Consider the following 23,729-nt stretch of genomic DNA (forward strand, 5'->3'; position numbering starts at 1 on the left):
ACTTCTCTACCCTGGCCTGGCAACCACAATCTGCTTTCTACTTCTATGGATTTACCTATTCTGGATTTTTTGTATGAATGGAATCATAGAGTATGTGATCTTTTGTGTCTGGCTTCTCTTACGAGCCTGGCATTTTGAGGTTGTAGGGGAGGAAGACATTTCCTCTTCCCAAATGGGGGTTCGTCTGGCTGGAGAACGAATTAAATTCACATGAGACAGAATAGCAAGAGAAAATTAAACAAAGCTTTATGAGGAACCATGGCCCGGGGCCTTTCTTCCCGAAGGAAGAAAGGGCACTGAAGAAGTGGGGTGCACATAGTGGTTATATACCCCCAAACAGGGTGTTTCACATGTGATTGAAATGTCCCTCCCACAATAGTCACAAGATTGCCTTGTCGGCACATTGCTTGATGGACACAGCAGGTAGTGGTCTGCTATCTCAGTGGGCGTAGCAGGAGGCAAGTCTATTGTCTGGAGCTGGGCGGTCACAGGTGAGCGCAGCAATCAGTTCCTAGCCTAAGGAAAGATGCTTAATCCTTAAAGAAATGCCAACGTTGGGAGGGGGAGGGAAGTTGGTTACAGGAGGTTACAAGACTAGCACAATGAAATGCAGATTTTAAGTCCTTGCCTTTGGTATTGATTAAGAGTTTTTAGGGAGAAGGTCATCTCCTTTCTTCTTCCTGGTACAGAGAGGGAGGCACCTTTACAGATAGAGATTTACCTTACAAACGTAAATGTGTCCTAACAAAGGGCAAGTTCCATTCCTCAGAGCCTCCTTCCCTGTTCCAGTTTATCAAAAGCAATCAGCCTCAAATAATCCTGATGCCAAAGAGACATATCTTGGGGTGGCCAATTTCAGGTCCCCACAAGGTTCATCCACATTGCACCATGTGAGAGTACTTCATTCCTTTTTGTGACTGAATAATATAGCATTGTATGTATATACAACAATTTGTTTTTCTGTCCATCTGTTGACGGGCGTTTGGGTTATTTCCACCTTTTGTCCATTGTAAATAGGGCTGCTATGAACCTTCATGTACAAGGATTTGTTTGAGTACCTGTTTTCAATTCTTTTGAGTATATTTTACCCAGCGGTAAAACTGCTTTGTCATATGGTAATTCTATGTTTAGCTTTTTGAGGAACCACCAAATTGTTTTTCATAGCTCCATTATTGTCGTTATTGAGTTGTAAGAGTTTTTTATATATTTTGGATACTAGTCCCTAGTCAGATATGTGATTTGCAGACATTTTTTTCCCATTATGTAGGTTGTCTTTCCCTTTCTTGATAATGTCCCTTGATGCACAAAAGGTTTTAATATTCATTAAGTTCAGAGTATCCTTTGTTTTCTTTTGTTGTTCATGCTTTTGGTGTCATATATAAGAATTCATTGCAAAGTCCCAGGTCATGATGCTTTACCCCTATCTTACATGGGTTTTATGGTTTTAGCACTTATATTTAGGTCTTTGATCCATTTTGCATACAGAAGTCATGTATATCCTTTGAGTCAAAGGGAAGATAGTGGTGGATTAAACATGGCTACCCTCCTCCATTATACCTTCTTCCATTAACAGGCAGAGCCTCTTCTCCCAACTCTTAAACATAGACTGGCTTTGTGGCTTGTTTTGAACAACAGAGGATCAGAAGAAATGTCATACAACTTCTAAGCAAAGTCTCAAGAGGCCTTGAAGCGTCTACTTTCACCCTCTTGCTGTTGTAAGTTCCCCGTGTAAAGAAGCCTAATCTAGCCTCCTTGAGGATGAGTGTCCAAGTAGAGAGAGAGACCCAATCTACAGCCACTGCAAACCACCAGACTTGTGAGAGAGGCCATCTTGAGTCAAGATGCCAGACTACTATGTTAATTTGAGGCCACATGTGTTACCTCAAACAAGACTGAAAAACCACCCAGCTGGGTGAAAGGGGTAAAGAGGCACATGTGTACGATGACAGATGGCAACTAGACTTTCGACGGTGAACATGATGCAGTCTATACAGAAGTTGAAATATAATCACATAGACCTGAATTTTATGTAATGTTAGAAACCAATGTCACCTCAATTTAAGAAAACAAAATACCCAGCTGAGCCCAGCTTACACTGGTGACCCACAGAATTACAAGCAAATAAATTGGGGATTGTTTTTAGTCACTAAGTTTGCAAGTAGTTTATTATATAGCAATAACTGATGCGTTGTTGAATACAACACTGAAATATACAGGCACATGTGAATACAAATTAAAGTAAGTGAAGAAAATGGAAAATTCCACATTTCCATTGTATATTGTTGGAAATGAAACTATTGACCACTTCTCCTTCTGGAAAAATCATCTTCCTATGGGTTTTTTTTCCCTTGTAACATGACTCTCTACAGACTCTCATCCTACTTTGGTGGGTACCCCTTTCAGTCTTCATGGCAGGCTATTATTTCCTCTGGCAGTTAGTAGAAATACTGGTGCTCCCCAGGATGTCCTCTTCTCACTCTACTCTCCCTTGGATGATCCTCTGTGAATTTATGTTGTTCATATACTACATGCTTATACCAAATTGAAATTTCCAGCTCAGACTTCACTTTTTTTCTGAGACCCATAAACCCAATGGCTACTGGACACCTTTTTATAGATGTCCTTGAAGCATCTCAAATTTAAAATATACAAAATTGAGCTAGGCATTCTTCTTTGTTCTGTGCTCTCAGATATAGGTAATAGAGTTTATATACAATTACTAATTTGTTTTGACTCCATATCTGGAATGTGTCTCCAATCCAAACAATTCGTTCTTCCCATGCTGTATTATCTTCATTCAGGCCATTCTCATTCTTGCCTGGGCTACTGTTAAGAGCCCTTTCACTGCTTCCTCTTATCTTGTCATTTTCTTATCCCTTTCATCCTCCATAAAACAGGCCATAAACCTTCTCTTTCTAAATATATTATTGCCAATAATCTGCTTAAAACTCTTCCCTGAATCTTTCTTGCCACAATGATTAGTTCGCACTCCTTGGCATGACTTAAAATTCTCTTTATAAAATACTATTTTTTCTTAAGCTTCATGACCCTTCATATGCTCTGCTCTAGCTTTCACTCTCTTACCTCTGTGCCTTAACCCATGCAGTTCCTCTCTTATCTCTGTTTAACCCTCACTTCTTCCCACAAAACCATCTTTGCCCTCCCGAGTTTAGTATAACTGTCCTCCCTTGAAAGTTCATATGACGCTTCACTGACCTTTACTGTGACAGTTAGCACATTGTATTTAAGTTGTTTCTTTATGTCTGTCTCTCTTCCACAGGATTGTAAGATCTTGGAAGTAAGAGTCTCTATATAAATCACCATTAACCACAGTACCTACCAGAACTTGACAGATTATAAGCATTAAGTAAATAGTTTTGAATGAATAGATTCAGGAAAAATTTTTTAAATTATGTCAGGTTTTGCATGAGGTTGCTTTTTAAAACATGGGAAGGATGGGGCTGGCCCCGTGGCCGAGTGGTTAAGTTCGCATGCTCTGCTGCAGGCGGCCCAGGGTTTCATTGGTTCAAATCCTGGGTGCGGACGTGGCAGTGATCATCAAAAAACGCTGAGGCAGCGTCCCACATGCCACAACTAGTAGGACCCACAATGAAGAACATACAACTATGTACCTGGTGGCTTTGGGGAGAAAAAGGGAAAAAATAAAATCTTTAAAAGATAGGAAGGATGTACTTGTTCCTAAAAATTCTCGAATTTGGCATATTGTTTGATAAATATTGGCTATGTTTTCAGGATGATTTGGACCTTTGAATAGGATTGCGATAGGAAACCCCAAATGGACTGTAAATTCAAGCGTATGAGTATTCTTTCTAGATGAAAGTAGGTCACAGTTGTAGGAAATAGTATTCAGTACTAGTACTCCATATCTATAAATGTTATACAATACAAAAGGAGATTCCTAACATGAAGTTAATTTTTTCTTATTTTTTAGAGTGGAAAATAGGTTTTATGAATACTTTCTTTGTTTCAAAACTTTACATAGCATTTAAATATTTAAAGTGTTTGGTAATAATTTCCAATAAAAAGAACCAGATCAGTGAGAATGTTATATGTATCAAGCAGGAGTTTGTGGGCAATGTGGTTAGGAGTTATGTTTCATTTCCCCTATAGTGTGATAATTTCTTAAAGTATGTCCAATTTGACATGCTTAGTCCCCCTGACCTTTCTTTCTCTTTGCTCTTTGAGGGAGACAGATAAGAAATGCATAGGATTTTGTGGTCAGTTGGATAAAATTGATTATGTTCTAAATTATAATCAATGTTTCTAAATATCTCAAATTTTTATGGCTATAAGTGAAATTGTAAGCTTAATTATAATAAGAATTTTATTAAAAATACTTTAAAATGACTTTGGGAGATTTCTAAAACTTGTCTAAATATTTCAGATAGGCAGTTATGAATATAAAGCTCAATTTTTCTCTGGTTTTATAGGCCTCTCCTGTGTTAACCATTTAAGTGTCTTGGTTATCTGAATAATAGGTACCTGAAATTTTGCCTCCTCACATCAGATCAAAGACCAATTAAAATATATGTTTTTTATTGTTTCATCATTTACTTCTACAAAAATGTTGCTAGGGTATAGTTTTGGTATATTATCCTAAAATGTTTCCTTATACCAAATTTAATTCTATTTCTAAAAATTTAGGTAACCTATTTTTATCATTATGAAAACATCGTTTTCTATTGCACTATAAGGTGGATCAATCTGAAAACAAATGATTAAGCATTACTCATTTGTTGAGAACTTGAAGTTTTTTGGATAATTATGTTGCAGTTCATTAACATGCCTCAACCAATCTCCACTTGGCTTTCTTGTGATGCTTCCACTTCAAATGGCTTCTTCATTTAAATCAGCCTGATGGGAGGTTTCTATACTTGCAGGACTCTGAGTTAGCAAAACCAAGGGATAGCTTTTTTCTGATTATTAATTAGTTTAGAATGTATTAATATATTCATCGAATGTTCCTTCTCTTCTCTGCCTGTTTATCTTCTGCTCATTTTCTTTTGGGTTTATTTGTATTTTCTTATTGACTTGTAGGAACAAATTATTATCTTTAGTTTGTTATATATGTTTTAAACATATTCTCTCAGTTTGACTTTTTTTACTTTATGATATTTTTTAGTAAAAAAAGTTCTTAATTTTAACGTACTTAAATTTATCATTTTCCCTTTAAGTGTTTTGCATCTTGTTTAACAAGTCTTTCCATACTGAAGGGTCGTACAAAGTTTTTCCTTTGTTTCTTCTAAAATTTTGAAGATTTTCACTTGAGATTTAACTTCTAACATTGTGAAACTGGTTTTTTGTGTGTAAGAATGGAATAGGCTAACTTCATTTTTAAAAATATGAAAAATTATTTTTGTCAACATCAATTTTATTGGAAAATCCAGTTATTTCTTAGACATCAGCTATACCACATCTATCATATATCAAGTTTTCATATATGATTGATCTATTTCTGGTTCCTTCATTCCACTGGTTAATTTTACCTCTCTATTACAATACCTCATTTCACTAATTTGCATGCTTCGTAATATATTTTAATATCCGATATTTTTTTCTTCTTTAGACTTCTTTGGCTATTCTTGGTACATATAAATTTAAGGATAAGCTTTTTTTTGCATGAAAAAACCCAATGGGATTTCAAACAATTGTGTTCATCAGGTTTTTATTATGTAGATGAATTTAGTCTCTTTGGGAGTTTTTCAGATTCCATCAAATCTTTTATACTATCAGCACAGGAAAATTCCAGCAGTGTAGCAAACACCAAAACCTGTTTAGAGGAGAGAACTAAGTAGGAGGTAATGGAGGAGAAGCACAAATTGATGAAAGCTATAATGTTAAACTATTGATTCTGTAGCATATCAATCTATATAGTATTCACTTAATATATGTCTGTGTGTACATAATTGTGTGTACATGTACATAGATATAGATAAATATATAAATATGGAGATCAATTAGCACATATAATTAGAGCACCTTTTATGATGCTTTCTGCCCATTTGCATTTAGTTTCCTGTAGTTGTTGTTTATGTAGTTTTCCCAGTTTTTTTCTTGTATTGTTACTTTTTACATATTTATATCTTTGTTGTATTTTATGTTGGTTGCAATTTTTCTTCTGCTTGTACCACTCTTTTAACTTATTTATAGTAGTTTTGTCTTAAGGAAATTTATATGTAAACCAATCTGTTGCCTGATAAATTCTGGGATTTTTGTATTGTTTAAAAAAATCTTCCTCATATCAAGATTATTAAAATGTTTTATCATTTCTAATTTACTTTTCATTTAGCTCCTCCAACCATCTGAAGTTTATTTATGGAATAAAGCAGATATGACATTTTATCTTCTCCAAAAAATTACTCACATTATCTCTATATCATGCATTAAATTGTTTATTTCCATTGATTTGAAATGTAAATTTATAATAAACTAAATTCTCACATCTATACATGGGTACTAAAATAATTGCTTATTTTAGTCTATTTCATATTTGGATAATGATATTCTTAAACTAAATTTTATTTTTCTATTTTGAAATATTTTGGAGAAAAAGAGATACATGCCTTGAATTTATTATTATATTCACTTTTGTTAATTTCAGTATTTCTGTTGCATCTGAAGTAAATTTTCTTATTTTTCATGCTCCAATCTTTCCTCAAGTTTTTGTATACTCTCTTTTTGTCCTTTGTATTTATACATGATGAATCAGACTGATTACTGGTTGCTACCACAAGTTTTTGGGGATTTTTAGTTCCTGTTTTTATTTCTTTGCTTTTTAGCAGCTATCAGAGTCTGCTTGCATCAAAGGCATTTACCCCGTATATAAAAATTTTTACTGGGGCTCTTTGTAAATGAGAAGTAACATGTGAGGCAAGAAAGTCGAGGGCCTCTACTTGGCCTAAATAAGCTTATGCTGAGTTTGCAGCACCTTAGAACATTGCACTCCTAGATGAATCTGCCTTTGTTTTTCCTCACCCACCTGTTTGTGTCTATGTGGGATTCTCCAAGTTATCTAGGCTTTATTTAATTTCTCTCTAGAACTATAACTTCCATTCTCAGACAGCCTCTCAGACAGATCTCAAATGTAAAAGTTAGAGAGTTCTCCTCATGGCAATAATTAGAAGACATCTCAGCCATGTATTCTGGATTCTTGGGATGGAAAGCAATGAGACTGGCCCATCTCACCACAAGCAGCCCTTCAATGATTTACTTTGGTGATCAACTGTTTATTCTCACATAGTGGGAATTCCCCTTTTCTCCACAGAGAAGCCTTACCTTCCCTGAGATGGTCTCCATTTGTCTCTTCTGAGTTATGCTTTTCTTTGCTCTGTTTTTACTATCAGTCTCATCTGATTACTTTCTGTTTCTGGGAAACCTTCTAAAATATGTTCCAGTGTTTTTATTGACACATGATTATTTTTCCCCCAGAAACTTTGATATGATATGAGAATCGAAGAGAAGTAATCATGTATGCCCAATCTAGCATCTTGAATTGGAGATTAGCTATGAAACTCGTAACATGCTCACTATATATTCCTTGTGTTTTGGTAATTTATGCCCCTTATAGCCCAAGGTACTGTTAGAATATTATCTGTAGAACATGACTCATACCAAGGAGTTTACAGTCCAGAATAGAGATAATACTATAGAAAACTAAATAATTGTGAACTCACATGTAATTATGTATTTACCACTCTTTGGTAATATATTAAAATTCAATGGACGTTGTGCACTTTTGATTGCATGGAAAGTTTTGGGGAGTAAGTGGAATTTGAACTGACCCTTGTTAAAAAGGTAAGATTTAGAAACACAGATGAAAGCTGAGAACAGTTAGGTGAAAATAATAATAAAAGGATGGGAATAGGTAGGAGAAGTCTATAGCTGCTTTAGAAACAACAGAGAGTGTGATCTGACAGAATATAATGGGGTATGTGCAGTGGAGTATTTACAGTTTTATCAGTGAGTTAAAGTGTATGTTAAGATTGCTATTGTTTTTCAAGATGTTTAAAACTTTATTTTTACAAAGATCTTTTATTTTTACAGATTGAAACTTCTTTTGAAGAATGGTAAGAACTTTTCATACTTTTAAAATGTTTTTTATGTTCAAATTTTGATGACTAATCTGCTATAGATACGTTTTATTTCAAAAGGAACAGAATCTGAAAGCTGAATTTTTCACAATAGATTTGAAATGTCTTTTTAAAAATTTAAGAATTGGACGTCATCAAAAATGGCAGAATAGGGATCTCCTGGGCTGTATCTCACCACAAAAACAACTATAAAGTTGGCAAAAATGGGTCAGAATCAACTTTTGCAGATATCTGGAATCTAGTTTAAAACTTACAAGTAGAGGAAAAGTTAATGAAGAAAGAGTCTGCTGCATTGCGTTAAGAGAGCACTGTGGCATTTTAAATTGCCTACTTACCATTTTCCAGCCCCCAGACCAGTGGTGGCCATGGAGGGAGCAGCCTGCACTTATGGTACAGATTGCTAGGGTTGGAGGGAACACTACAGACCTTATTCTCAAACAATTATAGTTCAGTGTTTTAGCTTGTCTGACGACTCCCTGAAGGACTGGCATAAAGGCTTGTCTTTATTTTGCCTGAATTGGAGCAAACACAGAGCTGGAGCTACTTCCAGGCAGTGTTTGCTGAAAGCATTTAAAGGCATATACTTTCCACCAGTGTCTGAGGCCGTGGATTAACAGGTAGGATAAGCATTAGACAGACCAAAATGCCTGGGAAAGATGAAGTCAGAAAAAGAGATACAAGGGAATAATGTTTTTTAAAGCTGTCACGTATAGTAGAGAAGCAAGAAGTCCACACAGATGACCAGTGCAGGACACACGCTCAGGAAAGATCAAGAAGACCATAATCTTTCACCTCTGGCCAACCTTTAGGCTCTGCACAGGCAATAATTGAAGGTAGAGGCAGAGTTGTAAACAGCCTGGATAAGCATTGAAGGAGTACTCCAACACAGATCCAATCTGCCAAGATTAGGAGAGTATTTTTTTTCCTTTTTTCTGGCTCAGGTATTTAAAGTAACTTGAACAAAACACAAGTTCACCAGTAAGCTAATGAAACACTTACTTCAGTGGCCACTGACGCTGACAAAGAATACAGATATTATAAAAAATGTTTAGAAAAGTCACTAAATAACAGCAACCCACAACAAACATCAACAACAAACCCAATAGAGAGAGTGTGATCTTATTTCCATTTCACATTAACATGTTTAAAATATCCAGTTTCCTACAAAAATTATGAGATAGGCAAAGAAAAAAAGAAAGTTTGTCTTATTAAGAAGAAAAAAAAAAGAAATTAATAAAAACTGGCCCTTGAGGAAGCCCAAATATTAGACGTATTGGACAAAGACTTTAAATCAACTGTCTTCAATATTCTCGAGAGATAGAGGAAACCATGGACAAAGAACAAAACAAAACTGGGAGACTAATGTCTCAACAAATATAGAATATCAATAAAGAGAAATAAATTATAAAAATGAACCATACAAACATTCTGAAGCTGAAAAGTACAATAACTGAAATGAAAACTAACTAGAGATGTTCACCAACAGATTTGAGCAGACAGAGAAAGAATCAGTGAACTTGAAGGTAGTCAATCGAGATCAATCAGGCTGAGAAGCAGAAAGACAAAAGAATGAAGAAAAATGAATGGACCCTAATAGACCTGAGGGTTACCATCAGGAATACAGATATACCCATAATAGGAGTCCAAGAATGACAGGAGAGAGCAAAAAGGGAAGAAAGAGTATTAGAAAAAACATTGGCTGAAAACTGCCCAAATTTGATGAAGGACATGAATCTTTACTTCCACTAAAGTCAATGAACTCCAAGCAGAACAAACTCAGAGATCTACACCAAGACACATTATAGTCAAGCTGTTCAAAGCCTGGGACAAAGATAGTATCTTGAAAGTAGCAGGAGAAAAGGGACTTATCATGTACAAGGCATCCTCAATAAAATTAACAGTCAATTTCTTATCAGAAATTATGGAGGCCAGAGGCAGTGGAAGTGCATATTTAAAGTGCTGGAAGAAAGAAATTCTGTTGAACAAGAATTCTGAATCCTGCAAAGTTGTCCTCCAAAACTAAAAGAGAAATTAAGATATTCCCAGATAAACAAAAACTGAGAGACTTCAGGTCTTCAAAATCTGGCAGACCTGGGCCAGCCCAGTGGTGTCGTGGTTAAGTTCATGCACTCTGCTTTGGCAGCCTGGGATTCACAGATTCAGATCCCAGGTGTAGACCTACACCACTCATCAAGCCATGCTGTGGCAGTGATCCACATACAAAATAGGGGAAGATTGGCACAGATGTTAGCTTAGGGCCAGTGTTCCTCAATAAAACAAAAACAAAAAACCCCAAAACTAGCAGAGCTGTCCTATGAGAAATTCTAAAAGTAATCCTTCAGGAAGAAATGAAAGGACACTAGACAGTAACTTGAAGCCATATGAAAAAATAAAGAACAACAAGAAAGGTAACTACAAAGATAAATTAAAAAGTCAGTATAATTTCATTTTTATTTTGTATCTCTTTTATTTTCCTACATAATTCAAAAAATGGAGGAAACTAAAATTATAAATCTATACTAATGGGTACACACTGTATAAATGTGTAAATTTGTGAAAATGACAACATAAAGGAGGGAGCAGAGCTGTAAAGGAACAGGATTTTTTAATACTATTGAAACTATAATGATTTAAATTCAAACTTAATGTTTATGAAGTTAAGATGTTTGTTATAATCCTCAGGGAACCACTAAGAAAAATTCTATGAAAAATACTGAAATCCAATAAGAGGGAAACTAAAATAATACACTAGAAAAAAATTAACTAGAGACAAAAGAAAGCAGTCACAGAGAAATTAAAGAGTGAAAAACAAGTAAGTAATATAGAAAACAAGTAGCAAAATGGCACAAGTAACTCCCCTCTTCATCAGTAATTATTGTACATGAAAATGGCTTAAACTGTCCTATTTAAAAGGTAGAGAGTGGTAGAATGGATAAAAATACGATCCAACTATATGCTGTCTCTAAGAGACTCACTTGAGATCCAAAGACACAAGTAGGTTGAAAGTGAAAGGATGAAAAATATGTTCCATGAAAATAGTAACCAAAGGAGAGCTAATATCATACAAAATAGACTTTACATCAAAACATATTGAAAGAGACAAAGAATACTTGGTATCTTGATAAAAAGGTCACTCACTCAAGAAGATATAAAAATTATAAACATATACACACCAAACAACGTAACCTCAAAATACATGAAGTATAAACTGACAGAATTTAAGGGAGAAATAAACAATTCTATAATATGAGTTTGAGGATTCAGGACCCCCACTTTCAATAATGGATAAAAGAACCAAACAGAAAATCAATAAGGAAATAGATTTGATCAGCACTAGAATCATCTAGACCTAACTGACTTATATAGTACACTCCGCTCAACAACAGTAGAAAACAAATTTTTTTCACATTCACATGGAACATTCTTTAGGATAGAGCATATGTTAAGCCACAAAACAAATATCAATAAAATTAAAAAGATTGAAATCATACAAAGTGTCTTCTCTGACCAGTGGAATGAAATTAAAAATCAACAACAGAAGGAAGCCTAGAAAATTCATATGAATATGTAGAAATTAAACAATACAATTTAATAAAACCCAATGAGTCAAAGCAGTAATCATAGGAGAAATTAGAACATACTTTGAGATAAATGAAATGGAAATACAATGTGCCAAAACTTATGGAATGCAGCAAAAGAAGTTCTCACAGGGAAATTTATAGCCATAATGCTTACGTAAAAAATAAGATCCCATATCCAGTAACTTAACTTCATACCTTACAGAACTAGAAAATAATGAGTGTGCTAAAACTAGCAAAAGAAAAGAAATAATAAAGATTAGAGCAGAGATAAGTGAAATAAAGAGTAAAAAAACAATAAATGGAATCAGTGAATCAACAAAAGTTGTTTCTTTGAAAAGATTGACTAAATTCATAAATATTTAGCTAGACTGACAAAAAAAAGAGAAGACTCAAATTACTAAAATCATTTAAAAAATTGGGGACACTACTACATACCTTACAGAAATAAAAGGGATTATAAGATAATACTATGAACAGTTGTATGCCAACAAATTAGAAAACCAAGATGAAATAGACAAATTCCTAGAAACACGTTAACTACTAAAACAGACTCAGGAAGAATTAGAAAATCTAAACAGATCTGTAACAATTAAAGAGATTGAATCAGTAATCAAATATCTCCGAACCAAGAAAAACCCAAGACTAGATATCTTCACTGGTGAATCCTACTAAACATTTAAATAAGGATTAATACCAATCCTTCTCAAATTCTTTCTAAAAGTAGAAGAGAAGGGAACACTTCCTAACTCATTCGATGAGGGCAGCATTACCCTGATTCTAAAGCCAGATAGAGACATCACAAGAAAAGAAAATGTAGACCAATGACTGTATGAATATAGATACACAAATCCTCAACAAAATACTAGCAACCTGAATCCAGAAACATATTAATAGAATTATATATCATGACCAAGTAAGATTTGTCCCAAAAATGTAAGGGTGGTTCAACATACATAAACCAATAATGTGACACATTGCAGGAATAAAATGAAGGGAAGAAACCTATGTGAACATCTCAATTTTTGTGGAAAGCATGTGGCAAAATCTAACACCTTTTCATAATGGAAAACACTCAAAAAACTAGGCTTGAAAGGGAACTTCCAAAATGTGATAAAAGACACTCATGAAAAACCCTTGACTGACATTATAGTAAGTGGTGAAGACTGAAAGTTTTCAACCTAGGATCAGGAATGAGATAAGATGACCAATCTTGCCACTTTTATTCAACATTGGAACCCTCATACATTGCTAGTGGAAATGCGAAATTGTTCAGCTACTGTGAAAAACAGTTTGGTGATTCCTCAAAAAGTTAAACCTAGGATTATCATATGACCTAGAAATTCCACTTCAAAGGATATACATGAAACACTTCTTTGTTGTTGTTGGTTTTTTTTTGTAAGGAAGATTGGCCCTGAGCTAACATCTGTTGCCAATCTTCCTCTTTTTGCTTGAGGAAGATTCTCACTGAGCTAACATCTGTGCCGTTCTTCTTCTATTTTATCCTCAATGCCACCACCGTGTGGCTTGATGAGTGGTACTAGGTCTGTGCCTGGGATCCGAACCCGCAAACACCAGGCTGCCAAAGTGGAGTGCAAGAACTTAACCACTACACCACTGGGCTGGTCCCAAAAGATTTCAAAACAGATGTTCAAGGAAAAACTTGTATACAAATGTTCATATTTTCAGTATTCACAATAGCCCAAAGGTGGAAACAACCTCATTCCTTCAAAGGACTAATAGACAAAGTGTGGTTTATCTATCCAATGGAATATTATTCAACCGTAAAAAGTAATGAAGTTCTGATACATGCTACAACATAGATAAGCTTCTAAACTATTATGCTAAGTTAAGGAAGTGAGACACAAAAGATCATTATTGTATGATTCCATTCATATGACATATCCATAGTAGGTAATTCCACAGAGATAGGAAGCAAATTAGTTGTTACCAGTGGCTAGTAGGAGAGGGAAAGGAGAGACATTACTTAATAAATGGAGGATGTTCTTTTGAGATGATGAAAATATTTGGAACTAGCTGGGGATGATGAGTGTACAACATTGAGCATACTCAATGCCATTAAAGTTCACAGTTCCAAATCGTTAATTTTATGTTATGTGACTTTTGCCTCAATAAAAAAATATAACAATTAAAACAGAATTATACTGGTCCAAAAATTAACTGAATTTTAGAGTACAATACACAAAAATAGATCTAATTATGTATAATAATTTACTATATCATGTAATTGACATTACAAGTCAGTGGGGAGAGCATTATTTCACAATGGATGCTGGGAAAATTAGTTTTCTCTTTTTAAAAGCAAACAAACAAGAAAAAATACATTACGTTATTCAACAAAGATATTTAATAATACAATTAAAACTAAAGGAAGAAAATATGATTATTTCCCTCACCTCAGAATAGATAGGCTTACCTAAGTTGTAGAATAGCAATTAGACAAATAATATGAATATTAAATGGCAATATCAAATGGTAGTCAAATACAAAGGAAACAAAGTCATGTAACTAAAGCAGCACAAAATTTTATGACCTTATTTTTATAAAAATTGAAATATCACTAGAATTTTATGTTATATCTGAAAAGAGTGAATTAATGTGGATTATTTTATATTTTTTATGATTTTTGGTGTGTATACAACTTTCTTTAATTTGTAATTTGTAACTCTTCTTTAATAAGAAAACATAATAAAACTTAATAAAAATGAAACTCCATGTTTTGTTGTTGATGCTGATTTTCTTATAACTTTTATCAGAGGAAAAATAATTCTTTTTAAATTCAGTAGAAATCAGTGTAGGATTCAAGAATTGGACTAGAGAAATAATGAAAACTATTTCATGATTCAACATAAAGAACTTTAGCTAGAAAGATTCTTTAGAAAAGAAATAACGTTTTAAGTTGGACATTTTTCTAAAAACTTTATTAACTTCAAATCTGAAATAGTATTTTGCCCCTCTTAATTTATTTTGGTTTCCCAGAAACTGCTAAACCGAAATTCGAGCAATAGCTCCTTCAAATTATTTTCAATAAACTTTGTTTTTCTGGTGGCAAAGCTCTCTAGGAATGACCACTTTTATTTAAAAAAAAATACTGCTTTAATATCCTCTCAGAAATTTTTAGGTCATTGGTAACAAATTTTAAATTTCTATTAATTTACCGTAAAATATAAAGCTCTTTACCTATTAGAATTTTGCTATATTAATCTCCTATATAGTAGAATTAACATATATAGTAAGCTTCACCACAAACATTTAAAATTCAATGTAAGAGCATCACCTAAAATTTGTTTTACTAACTTTAAGTATGGTCCTCCGTTATTGATTGGTTTCTTCTTTCCCGTTACACAGGAGCAGCGCTGCTTCCACAAAAGACCTGAGAGAAGACTGGGGTATTGTTACACCAGCGAAAGAAGTCAAACCAGAAGAAGAGAGAGGTAGAGTTGTACCTCATACTTAGACAAGTGTAATTGTATTTAAAAACTCATTGACTTTTCATATAATATATTTCTAATTTTCACAGTAATTACATTAAATAGTTTTATAATGCTTATGAGTGTCTAATAGAGGAAAGAACTGTCTATATTATTTGGTTAAACATTTATTCAACGAGTTTTTATTAATCACTGTTATACACCATGTGCTTCTCTAGGTCCTGACTATATAATGATCCCTACCTACCTCTCAAAAAGCTAACCATTGTTCAGTTCTGTCCAGTAGAACTTTCTGTGATAATCAAAGTGTTCTGTATCTGCACTGTCTGATGCACTAGCTACTAGCCACATACAGCTGTTGAGTACTTAAAATGTGGCAAATGAGAATGAAGAGTTTAACTTTTAAAGTTTAACTTTAACTTACATTTAAATGTAAATAGTGACATGTGGTTCCTGGCTACAATATTGGACATCATAGCTCTACCAGATATATAAATAAAGATTAGTATTCTTGTCACAATTTACAAAATGTAAGCTAATTTATATACTGGTATAAAATTTGTGTTAAAATTACCTCACTGTATTTGAATATATTCTTGATGTTATGTTAAACACCTTCTTCTCTCCTCGCCACAAAAATTTGTTAAACACCTTCCTTTAGTGAAAGATAACTAATAAACTCAAGACTTTTTGAAAGCATGAATATTTTGTTATTCAAAGTTGTCATTCATAGTGAGGCTCTGTTTTTATTGTCCTTTTCACAATTTATGTCTACAAGGAAGAAGAAAACCTCATTCATTACTTCTCAATTTTTCAGATAAATGCCAGAAGAAAAAATTAATATATTAATGGGCACAATAACAGTTACATTAACTACAATTATGTTTATTATAAATATATACATTTGACTCTAAAATACAAGACAGTATCAGGATGAGGAAAATTTATTGTAATTAAGTATTTATGCTAAAAAAATTTGAAAGTGGTTGCTGACTTAGTGTGAAACGGTAAAACTAATTGAGATGGTATTCTGGAAAAAAATCGAGAGAGATATTAAATACAATGAGTTGGAGGCCCCCCAAATTATATACACAGCGTTTATTTTAGAATCCTATCATAGAAACAGTATAAAAGAAGTCTCGTACGAACATAATGGATATCTTTGTTAAAACACATGTATATCCAATCAGAAGTGCTTTAATTTTAAGTGGTATTGACTTCATTGTGTGTTCCAGACTGAGATCTTGTTATATAAATTGAATGGATCATAAGTTAGCTGGAGAACAGCATGTTCAATGTGTGCGTGTCATTAAGAAACAGACAATTAAGAATATGAAGTGTTCAGGATGTGGTGGAATTTGAATAAAAGAAGACAATAGACCAAATAATCAGAGACCAAATAAAGGACCAAACCAGAAAAAGATAATTTTTATGCATTACAATAGGGAAACCTGTTTCTTAAGAATTCTTTTCAGGCAGCATACTGAATTTCTTTGACCAAAGTATGCGACAGCTAAGCTTGCTCTTTTAACCATTATGTAATACTTAGCTTCTAGCAGAAAGTCATTGTCTTTACTGTCCAAAGGCAAAACAAAACAAAGGTCTTTCAGTTGTCTTTCTTCTTGATCCAGTTTTGCTGTTTTTCCTCCAGCCTCAGCTCTTTGGGGGTTTTACCTTTCTTGACCCTGTGTTTGTTTGTGTCTTCTTGTCGTGTTACATTTTGGCAAAAGTCAGTTTACAAGTCTCACCGTGGTGGGGCCCATATCGGTCTTCCTCACTGATCTATCTCCAGGGAGAAAGCACATTGCCTACAACATAAGGTGCTCACTCCCCGTTTTTGCATAAATAGATGAATGAATACCCATGTTAATCATTTTGTTAACATTAAACCATATCATTCCAGATCTGTGAACCAGGAATCACAAATATCTCTCAATAAAGGAGTTAATTTGTATTATAACTGAATAAATAGCATCTGGAAACAACAATGAATTTCAAGCAAGGCTAACTAGGGATGTTATTTTCTGATAAGACACAATCCTTTGTATCTTGTTTCTAGGAATCATCTGAGGATTTTTCAATATTTATCTGATGCAATCATTATGATTTGCTTTTCTCATAGAATGGGAGGGAAACACAAGCATAATTTAAAAATAAAACTCTATAACACAGCTTCTGAATAGAACATATTTTTTTCCTTCAGATAAAATGATATTATGCATGAAGATATTGGTTGAGATTTAGCTATTCTAATTACTTTATAAAATATTTGTTTAAAATCTTTCTTCAAAGGTTATAATCAATATGACTGTATTATAATAAAACTGTCTTTAAAAGGCTAATTCATTTTTCTAAAATTCTTTTATTAAATATGTATATAGTAAAAAGAATAGCGCTACAGCTAGTACCCATGTTCCTGCCCCCTGGTTTGTAGGCTCATTCATTAACAAATGTAAATACTGTTCCTATTTTAAGATGAAAAGTGTCCAGAATTAAAGCAGGAAATGGAAACATTGCTCTCAGAGGCCATCCATCTCATTAAAAGTCTTGAAACTGACCGTGCAGAAGCTGAAGAAGCTTTAAAACGACACAGATCAAGAAGGAAAAAGATTAACATGAAAATTGATTCTTGGTCAATCTGGAAACTTCAAGAAATCCCGTTAGCTGTGCAGAAAGGTAATAATAAGGATTTTTCATATTGCCATTTACTTTGTTTGAGAGGCGTGGATAATCAATTGAAGCTCTGAATAAAAAAATTACCTCTGTTTAGAATGAATGTAAAATACTACTTTGCATCCAGTGCACTTTTGACACATGCTGTAAGTGATAATGCTGAGCTTGCAGACATAAACGGGGACTGCAGTGAGCAAACCCGGACCTGCTGTCACTCGGTATTTGTTGGAAACTCCATGAGATTTATGGCACCCAAGGAGCATGCAAACATTTGGCAAATATTTCCTGTAACTGACTACAGTATTTCAGTTACTAGAAATTTAGGAATTTAAAGTGATTGCCCGTTGATGTCATTAGCCACATTTTTAAAACTAGGAAATCATAAGAGTTCTAAGTGATGTTTTGGGAACCACATGAATCTGCTTTTGAGAATGTTTCCAAGAGTCATGCAGTTAACAAATGTTTAATAAGGAAATGTTATCTTTTAGACTTCAGAGTCAGGGACCTGTGGTAAAGTACCAAACAATCAAAAGGTATTGGACTTTTTATTCTCCAAACACTGTGCCTATCAAACACGCCTGACTACCTGATTCTGGAAGTTTTTGCACTCTCATAGGGTAAAAATTTTAATTCGGGCTTCACGCATTTTATAAATGGGTTATATTAGGGTGCCCATATAACCTATTTAAATCAAGACACCTTTGAGAGAAAAAGAAGAGTTATTAATTATTACTCTGGGACAATGGCCATTAATTTAAATTATGTGTCAAGCTGAACCCATACATACACCTTTGTTATAATATTCTAAGTCTTCTAAAAACTGTAGTCTCCAAAGTGGAGTATACACATTTCAGGGAGTTGCAAGAAAACACCAGAACTCTTATTTATATTTTTAAATTTTATTCTTTTTCTAATTTTTTTCTAGATGATTTGGGTTTTAATTTTTTTTGTTGCATCTGACAAGATACAGTTATCTGATAGTTCCTGAATTATGTTATTTTAATAAAAAAAAATTGAATGTAGGTCCAATGGCTGCTTCCTCCTTTTAAAGTAACACTGGGCTCACAGCTTGAACTCTCCATTTGTCTGCTCCTTTCTGGAGCAAAACTCTGGAAGCAGGGATGAGCCCAGAGCCTAGGCTGGGAATGAATTTAATCCAGCCTTTGTCTATGCTCTTTGTTACCCTTTATGAAAGAGTTAGCTGTAAAAATTATGCAAAAATCACTCTGAACTCAGGTAAGACTAGACCTTTTTCTACCAACACTTTAAAGTAATGTTTTTTCTAAAATATTTGGTGTCTACAGCTGTTTATAAAAATAAATAATTCAGGCTTGGAGTGAGTTCTGATTCACAAGGTTTTTGAATATAGTTTATGATGTACATACTCCACTGATACAGTAGCATAGGTATGTAATTTGTAAATACATACATGCATATATATTGGTGTTTTGAGACAATTGAGGCTACAATAGGGTCAGAATAGGCATCCTGGGAGATTCTGGATCCCAGCAGATTCTTGAGCAGATTCGTATTCACATCCACAAGGAGTCATCTGCAATTTTCCTGACTGTTTGGGAGGCCCTTCCTTGTCAGTAGTAATAGAAAAGTCAATGTTGAGGGCTGATTTTATTTAAGTTTTAGTGATCAATCTGTATATAATTTCATATACCCTTTATAAGAGTGCTTAGATATTATAGTTTTGGGTCTAAGAGGAGTTCTACTTAAGGAATTACCAAAAATTAAATTGAGATATGTGCATGCACATTCTAGGTGCCTAATAAATGCATTTTGAATGATGGAATGCAGTCTTATAATTAGTGATAATTTATTGCTTGGGTTGTCTTTTATTCAATACTATTAAGACTCTACTTAACTGAAATTTATGTTCATCTGCTTTAATTTAAATAGCTAACGCATGCACTGAAATTTAAATTCATTATTACTATATATTTCTTAACTTAAATGCCTTCTTTTTCTAACATATTCTTGAAAAGTAATGTGCTTTCAGGAATATACTGCCATTATATTGATATATTTAGCATACAATCTCTAAATTTCATGAATTTCTTTACAAATTATAGAATTATATATTTTTAGAATCTTTAGATTGTCAAAAATCTCTAGCATATGATATGTGACAGGAAAAACTTTTAATCTCATTAACAGCCTTAATATTAAGTATGTCGTATGTAGAAGTTTAGAAAATTTTTTTTAGCTAAAATTAAGGAAATTCACTTCTTTCTAGATATCTTATGGTTACTTCTCCAGATCCATCCACCCCCTAACCACTCTTGTATCTTTTGTTTTGTGGCCCATGAGGCTGATTCATAACAGGCAGCATCAAAGATACGTTTTGCACTTTCTCTTTCTGCTGGGTTCAACCAATGGGAATCAGTGAGTGGCAAGGGACCATGGGAGATAATGGAGAAGAATGAGGCTGGGATATTTATACCCCTGACTACCTTCCTTTCTGCTTAGGCTCTGCATCCCCCTCCCAAAAATGACAGCCCTTTGCACCCAATAGGCAGCCAATCATCTAACCACTGCTTCTTCTTTCCCTACTAAAAAAGATAACCAGAAATAAGTTTTTCATCGTGAACAGGCTGCTATATGATCCTACAAAGTATAAAATTGGATGTGCATAATGATGTTTCCTTATAAAATAAAACAGTACATATGTTACATAAGCATCTGAAGGCTCAAATAAACTGACTCAGATTCCCCTGGTATTCCCATTGTGCCTGCTTCTGTAGATACCCTGTCTTTCCCTTGACGTACATTTATGGCTCCATGGGCCCTTCCCTATGACCATATAACGGAACAGAAAAAAAATCACAGCCATGGTTTATGAATGGATTTGAATGGTATGTTGACCTAATTTGGGGAGCTGCTGTATTACAATCTTAATATGGGAGAGATAGGGGCAAATCACTTTGAAGGAGAAATGGCCTGAAGTATAGATGAAAAGTGGCAAAAGGGATGGAATAGTGGTCAAGGAGTTGGAAAGAACATGAATGTAAGACTGGTGAAAATAAGTGTGGGAGAGTGTTTTGGCCTTGACCTTTCAGAAAGGATGAAGTGTGAAGATAATTGGGTCCCATATAAATGCTGAAAGAGTACCTTTACTATGGAGGAAGATCTCAGGAATTAATAGAATGTTAAATCTTCTAATTTTGTTTTGTTTTACATTGTTTTGTTATGTGAATTAATCAGTCATTACTACAATAATGCTTTGTAACAAATCACTTGGAACTCAATGGCTTACACTAGCATTTTTTTTTCACTCATGTGTCTGTGGGTGGGCTAGGGAGGCTGCAGATCCAATGGGCTTGGCTCAAGACTGTTGGGTTCAGGTTGGCTTCATGTGTCTCTTATCCTCTTTGGCGAGCACCTCCCAGGGGTATGGTTTTCACATGGCAAATGACAAAAGTACAAAAGAGTGAGTCGAAACATAGGATGCGCCTCAAGGTGTTAGCTAGAGACTGGCATACTTTCACTTTTACTCATATTCTCAAGTCAAAATAAGTGACACGTCCAAACCAAGAATCTATGTGACAAGAACATATTTCTATCCCAAGGGGGAAGATAGTAAACAAGTGAATCTCTCTTATCTTGCTTCAGATGACCCTCCCTGATACTGAGTTGTTTTTACTATGGTTTCTACACATTTTATAGTGATCTCATCTTCATTTGTTATTATTTTCTATAGAAATCAGTAAACCTTTGGCTGCTTTTTTTTTTTTTAAAGATTTTATATTTTTCCTTTTTCTCCCCAAAGCCCCCCAGTACATAGTTGTATATTCTTTGTTGTGGGTCCTTCTAGTTGCGGCATGTGGGACGCCCCTCACTGTGGTTTGATGAGCAGTGCCATGTCCGCACCCAGGATTCGAACCAACGAAACACTGGGCCGCCTGCAGCAGAGCACGCGAACTTAACCACTCGGCCACGGGGCCAGCCCCTTTTGGCTGCTTTTTTGACTCTACTAGGATCCTATGGGTTTTACTGGTTCTAGACCAGTTATCATATTAATTTCTTAGCTAAAGTTTTAATCCCTAAATATTCATATATTTCAAGTTTGGGATTTTTATTTCCTTTAGGTCATTCTTTTTCTATCCAGGTCCCAGTTAATGAGTTTTCTATCCATGTGCATTTGTGTAGGTCCAAAGCTGTCAGCATATTCTTAATAGCTAATTCAGTTTCTTTACTGGTTTTAGATTTCTCCTGTTTTCTATTTCTTCTGGAGTCAGGTTTGATAATTTGTGTCTTCTGAAGAATTTGTCCATGTCATTTCACTTGTCTCATTTGTCAGCATAAACTAATTCATAATATTCTCTTATAATTACTTTAATTTCTCTAATAGCAATAGAGATGACATTTTTTTCATTCTTGATTTTAGTAATTTCTACTTTCTCTTTTTTTCTTGGTTAGTCTGCCAAAAGTTTTGTCAATTTTGTTGATCTTTTAAAAAAGTCAATTTTACTTTTCTTCATTGTTTTCCAGGTTTGATATAATCAATTTCTTTTCTGAGTTCCTTTCTCTTGCTTGCTTTGGGAATAATTTAACCCACTATGTCTCTTTTCATGAAATGAAAGCTTTGATTATTTACTTGATACTTTTCTTCTTTTCTGGAATAGGCATTTAAAAGCTATGAATTTCCTGTACTTGTTGCTTTTCATAAATGTTCATATGCTGTGAGTTCTTTTGTACTTAGTTGAAAAATATTTTGTAAATTCTCTAGTGATTATTTTTGGGCCCATAATTTATTTAGAAGTTGCTGTTTAGTTTGTAAATATTTTGAGATCTTCACAAATTTCTTTCTGTTGATTTCTAATGTAATTTTTTTCTGCTTAGAAAAATTTTTTAATTCTTTCAATCATATTAAAATTATTTACGCTAAAAATTGCCTAGCATTTTATCTATCTGGAGAATGTTCTGCGTGTGGTCAAAATTGATGTATATTCTGCTATTGTTGGGTAGAGTGTCTATAAATATCAATTAGGTCCAGTTGTTTGATAATGCTGTTCAAGTCTTCCGTCTCTGATTTTCTGCATAGTTGTTCATTGAGTTGTTGACAGTAGGGTATTAAATCCCCAAGTATGATTTCTACTATGAAATCAGAGAAGAAACAAAGGCTATCAAAGGTCTTTTTCCAATTGTCAAGTTGTGTCATGTATTTTGATTTTCACAAATCATGTAAAATACCCTGGCAAGCTTTCAATAAATTAAGAAATGCCCTGAGACTAACATTTAAGTGTGGAATGGGGTTTTTTGGCAATAAGCAGGCATCAATTAAGTCTGAACTATTGCTGGAGGCAAAAATGATAATACTGAGGCTGTCCTACTTTGGGCACATCATGAGAAGGCAGGATTCTTTGGAAAAGACGATAATGCTGGGAAAGGTAGAAGGCAGCAGGAAAAGAGGAAGACCAAATATGAGATGGATTGATTCCACAAAGGAAGCCCATTGGCATGAGTCTACAGAAGCTGAGTAGGGCTGTTGAGGACAGGACATTGTGGATACCACTCATTCATAGGGTTGCCAGGAGTTAGAGCCGACTTGATGGCATGTAACAACAACAAAGGCATCAATGTCAGATTCAGATTTGAAGGAGTCCCTGAAATCCTGATATCCTCAAGTCCCCATTTTGATATATCTATTTGGTACAGGAGACTGGAAATAAAGCCTAAGGTTCACCCAATGACAAAGTTAATTAGAAGTCATGACATGAAAGGTCCCCATCCGTAGCATAAATGTGAATTGTGAATAAACCTGTTGCTTAGATTCAACAGCAAAGAAAGTTGCTTGTTTCACTTAGTCAATGGAGGAAAACAAACAATATTCCTTGAGAATTCGTAGCGTACTGACCTAAATAGGTTTGTGAGTGAAATTTCTGCTGTCTGTTGTCTGAAAATGG

General features: G+C 34.2%; 1 protein-coding gene across 1 annotated transcript in view; it reads left to right on the forward strand.

Annotated features, from left to right (window-relative positions):
* Nucleotides 1–23,729, forward strand: part of CCDC178 (coiled-coil domain containing 178) — a 361,283-nt gene that overhangs the window by 27,493 nt on the left and 310,061 nt on the right. The window contains exons 4-6 of the mRNA XM_046671168.1: nucleotides 8,065–8,087; nucleotides 15,059–15,144; nucleotides 17,617–17,817. Of these exons, the coding sequence (XP_046527124.1) occupies nucleotides 8,065–8,087; nucleotides 15,059–15,144; nucleotides 17,617–17,817 (310 nt within the window). The remainder of the gene's footprint in view (nucleotides 1–8,064; nucleotides 8,088–15,058; nucleotides 15,145–17,616; nucleotides 17,818–23,729) is intronic.

Source organism: Equus quagga, chromosome 9 (assembly GCF_021613505.1).
Source record: "Equus quagga isolate Etosha38 chromosome 9, UCLA_HA_Equagga_1.0, whole genome shotgun sequence".
In the NCBI taxonomy this organism is placed as follows: domain Eukaryota; kingdom Metazoa; phylum Chordata; class Mammalia; order Perissodactyla; family Equidae; genus Equus; species Equus quagga.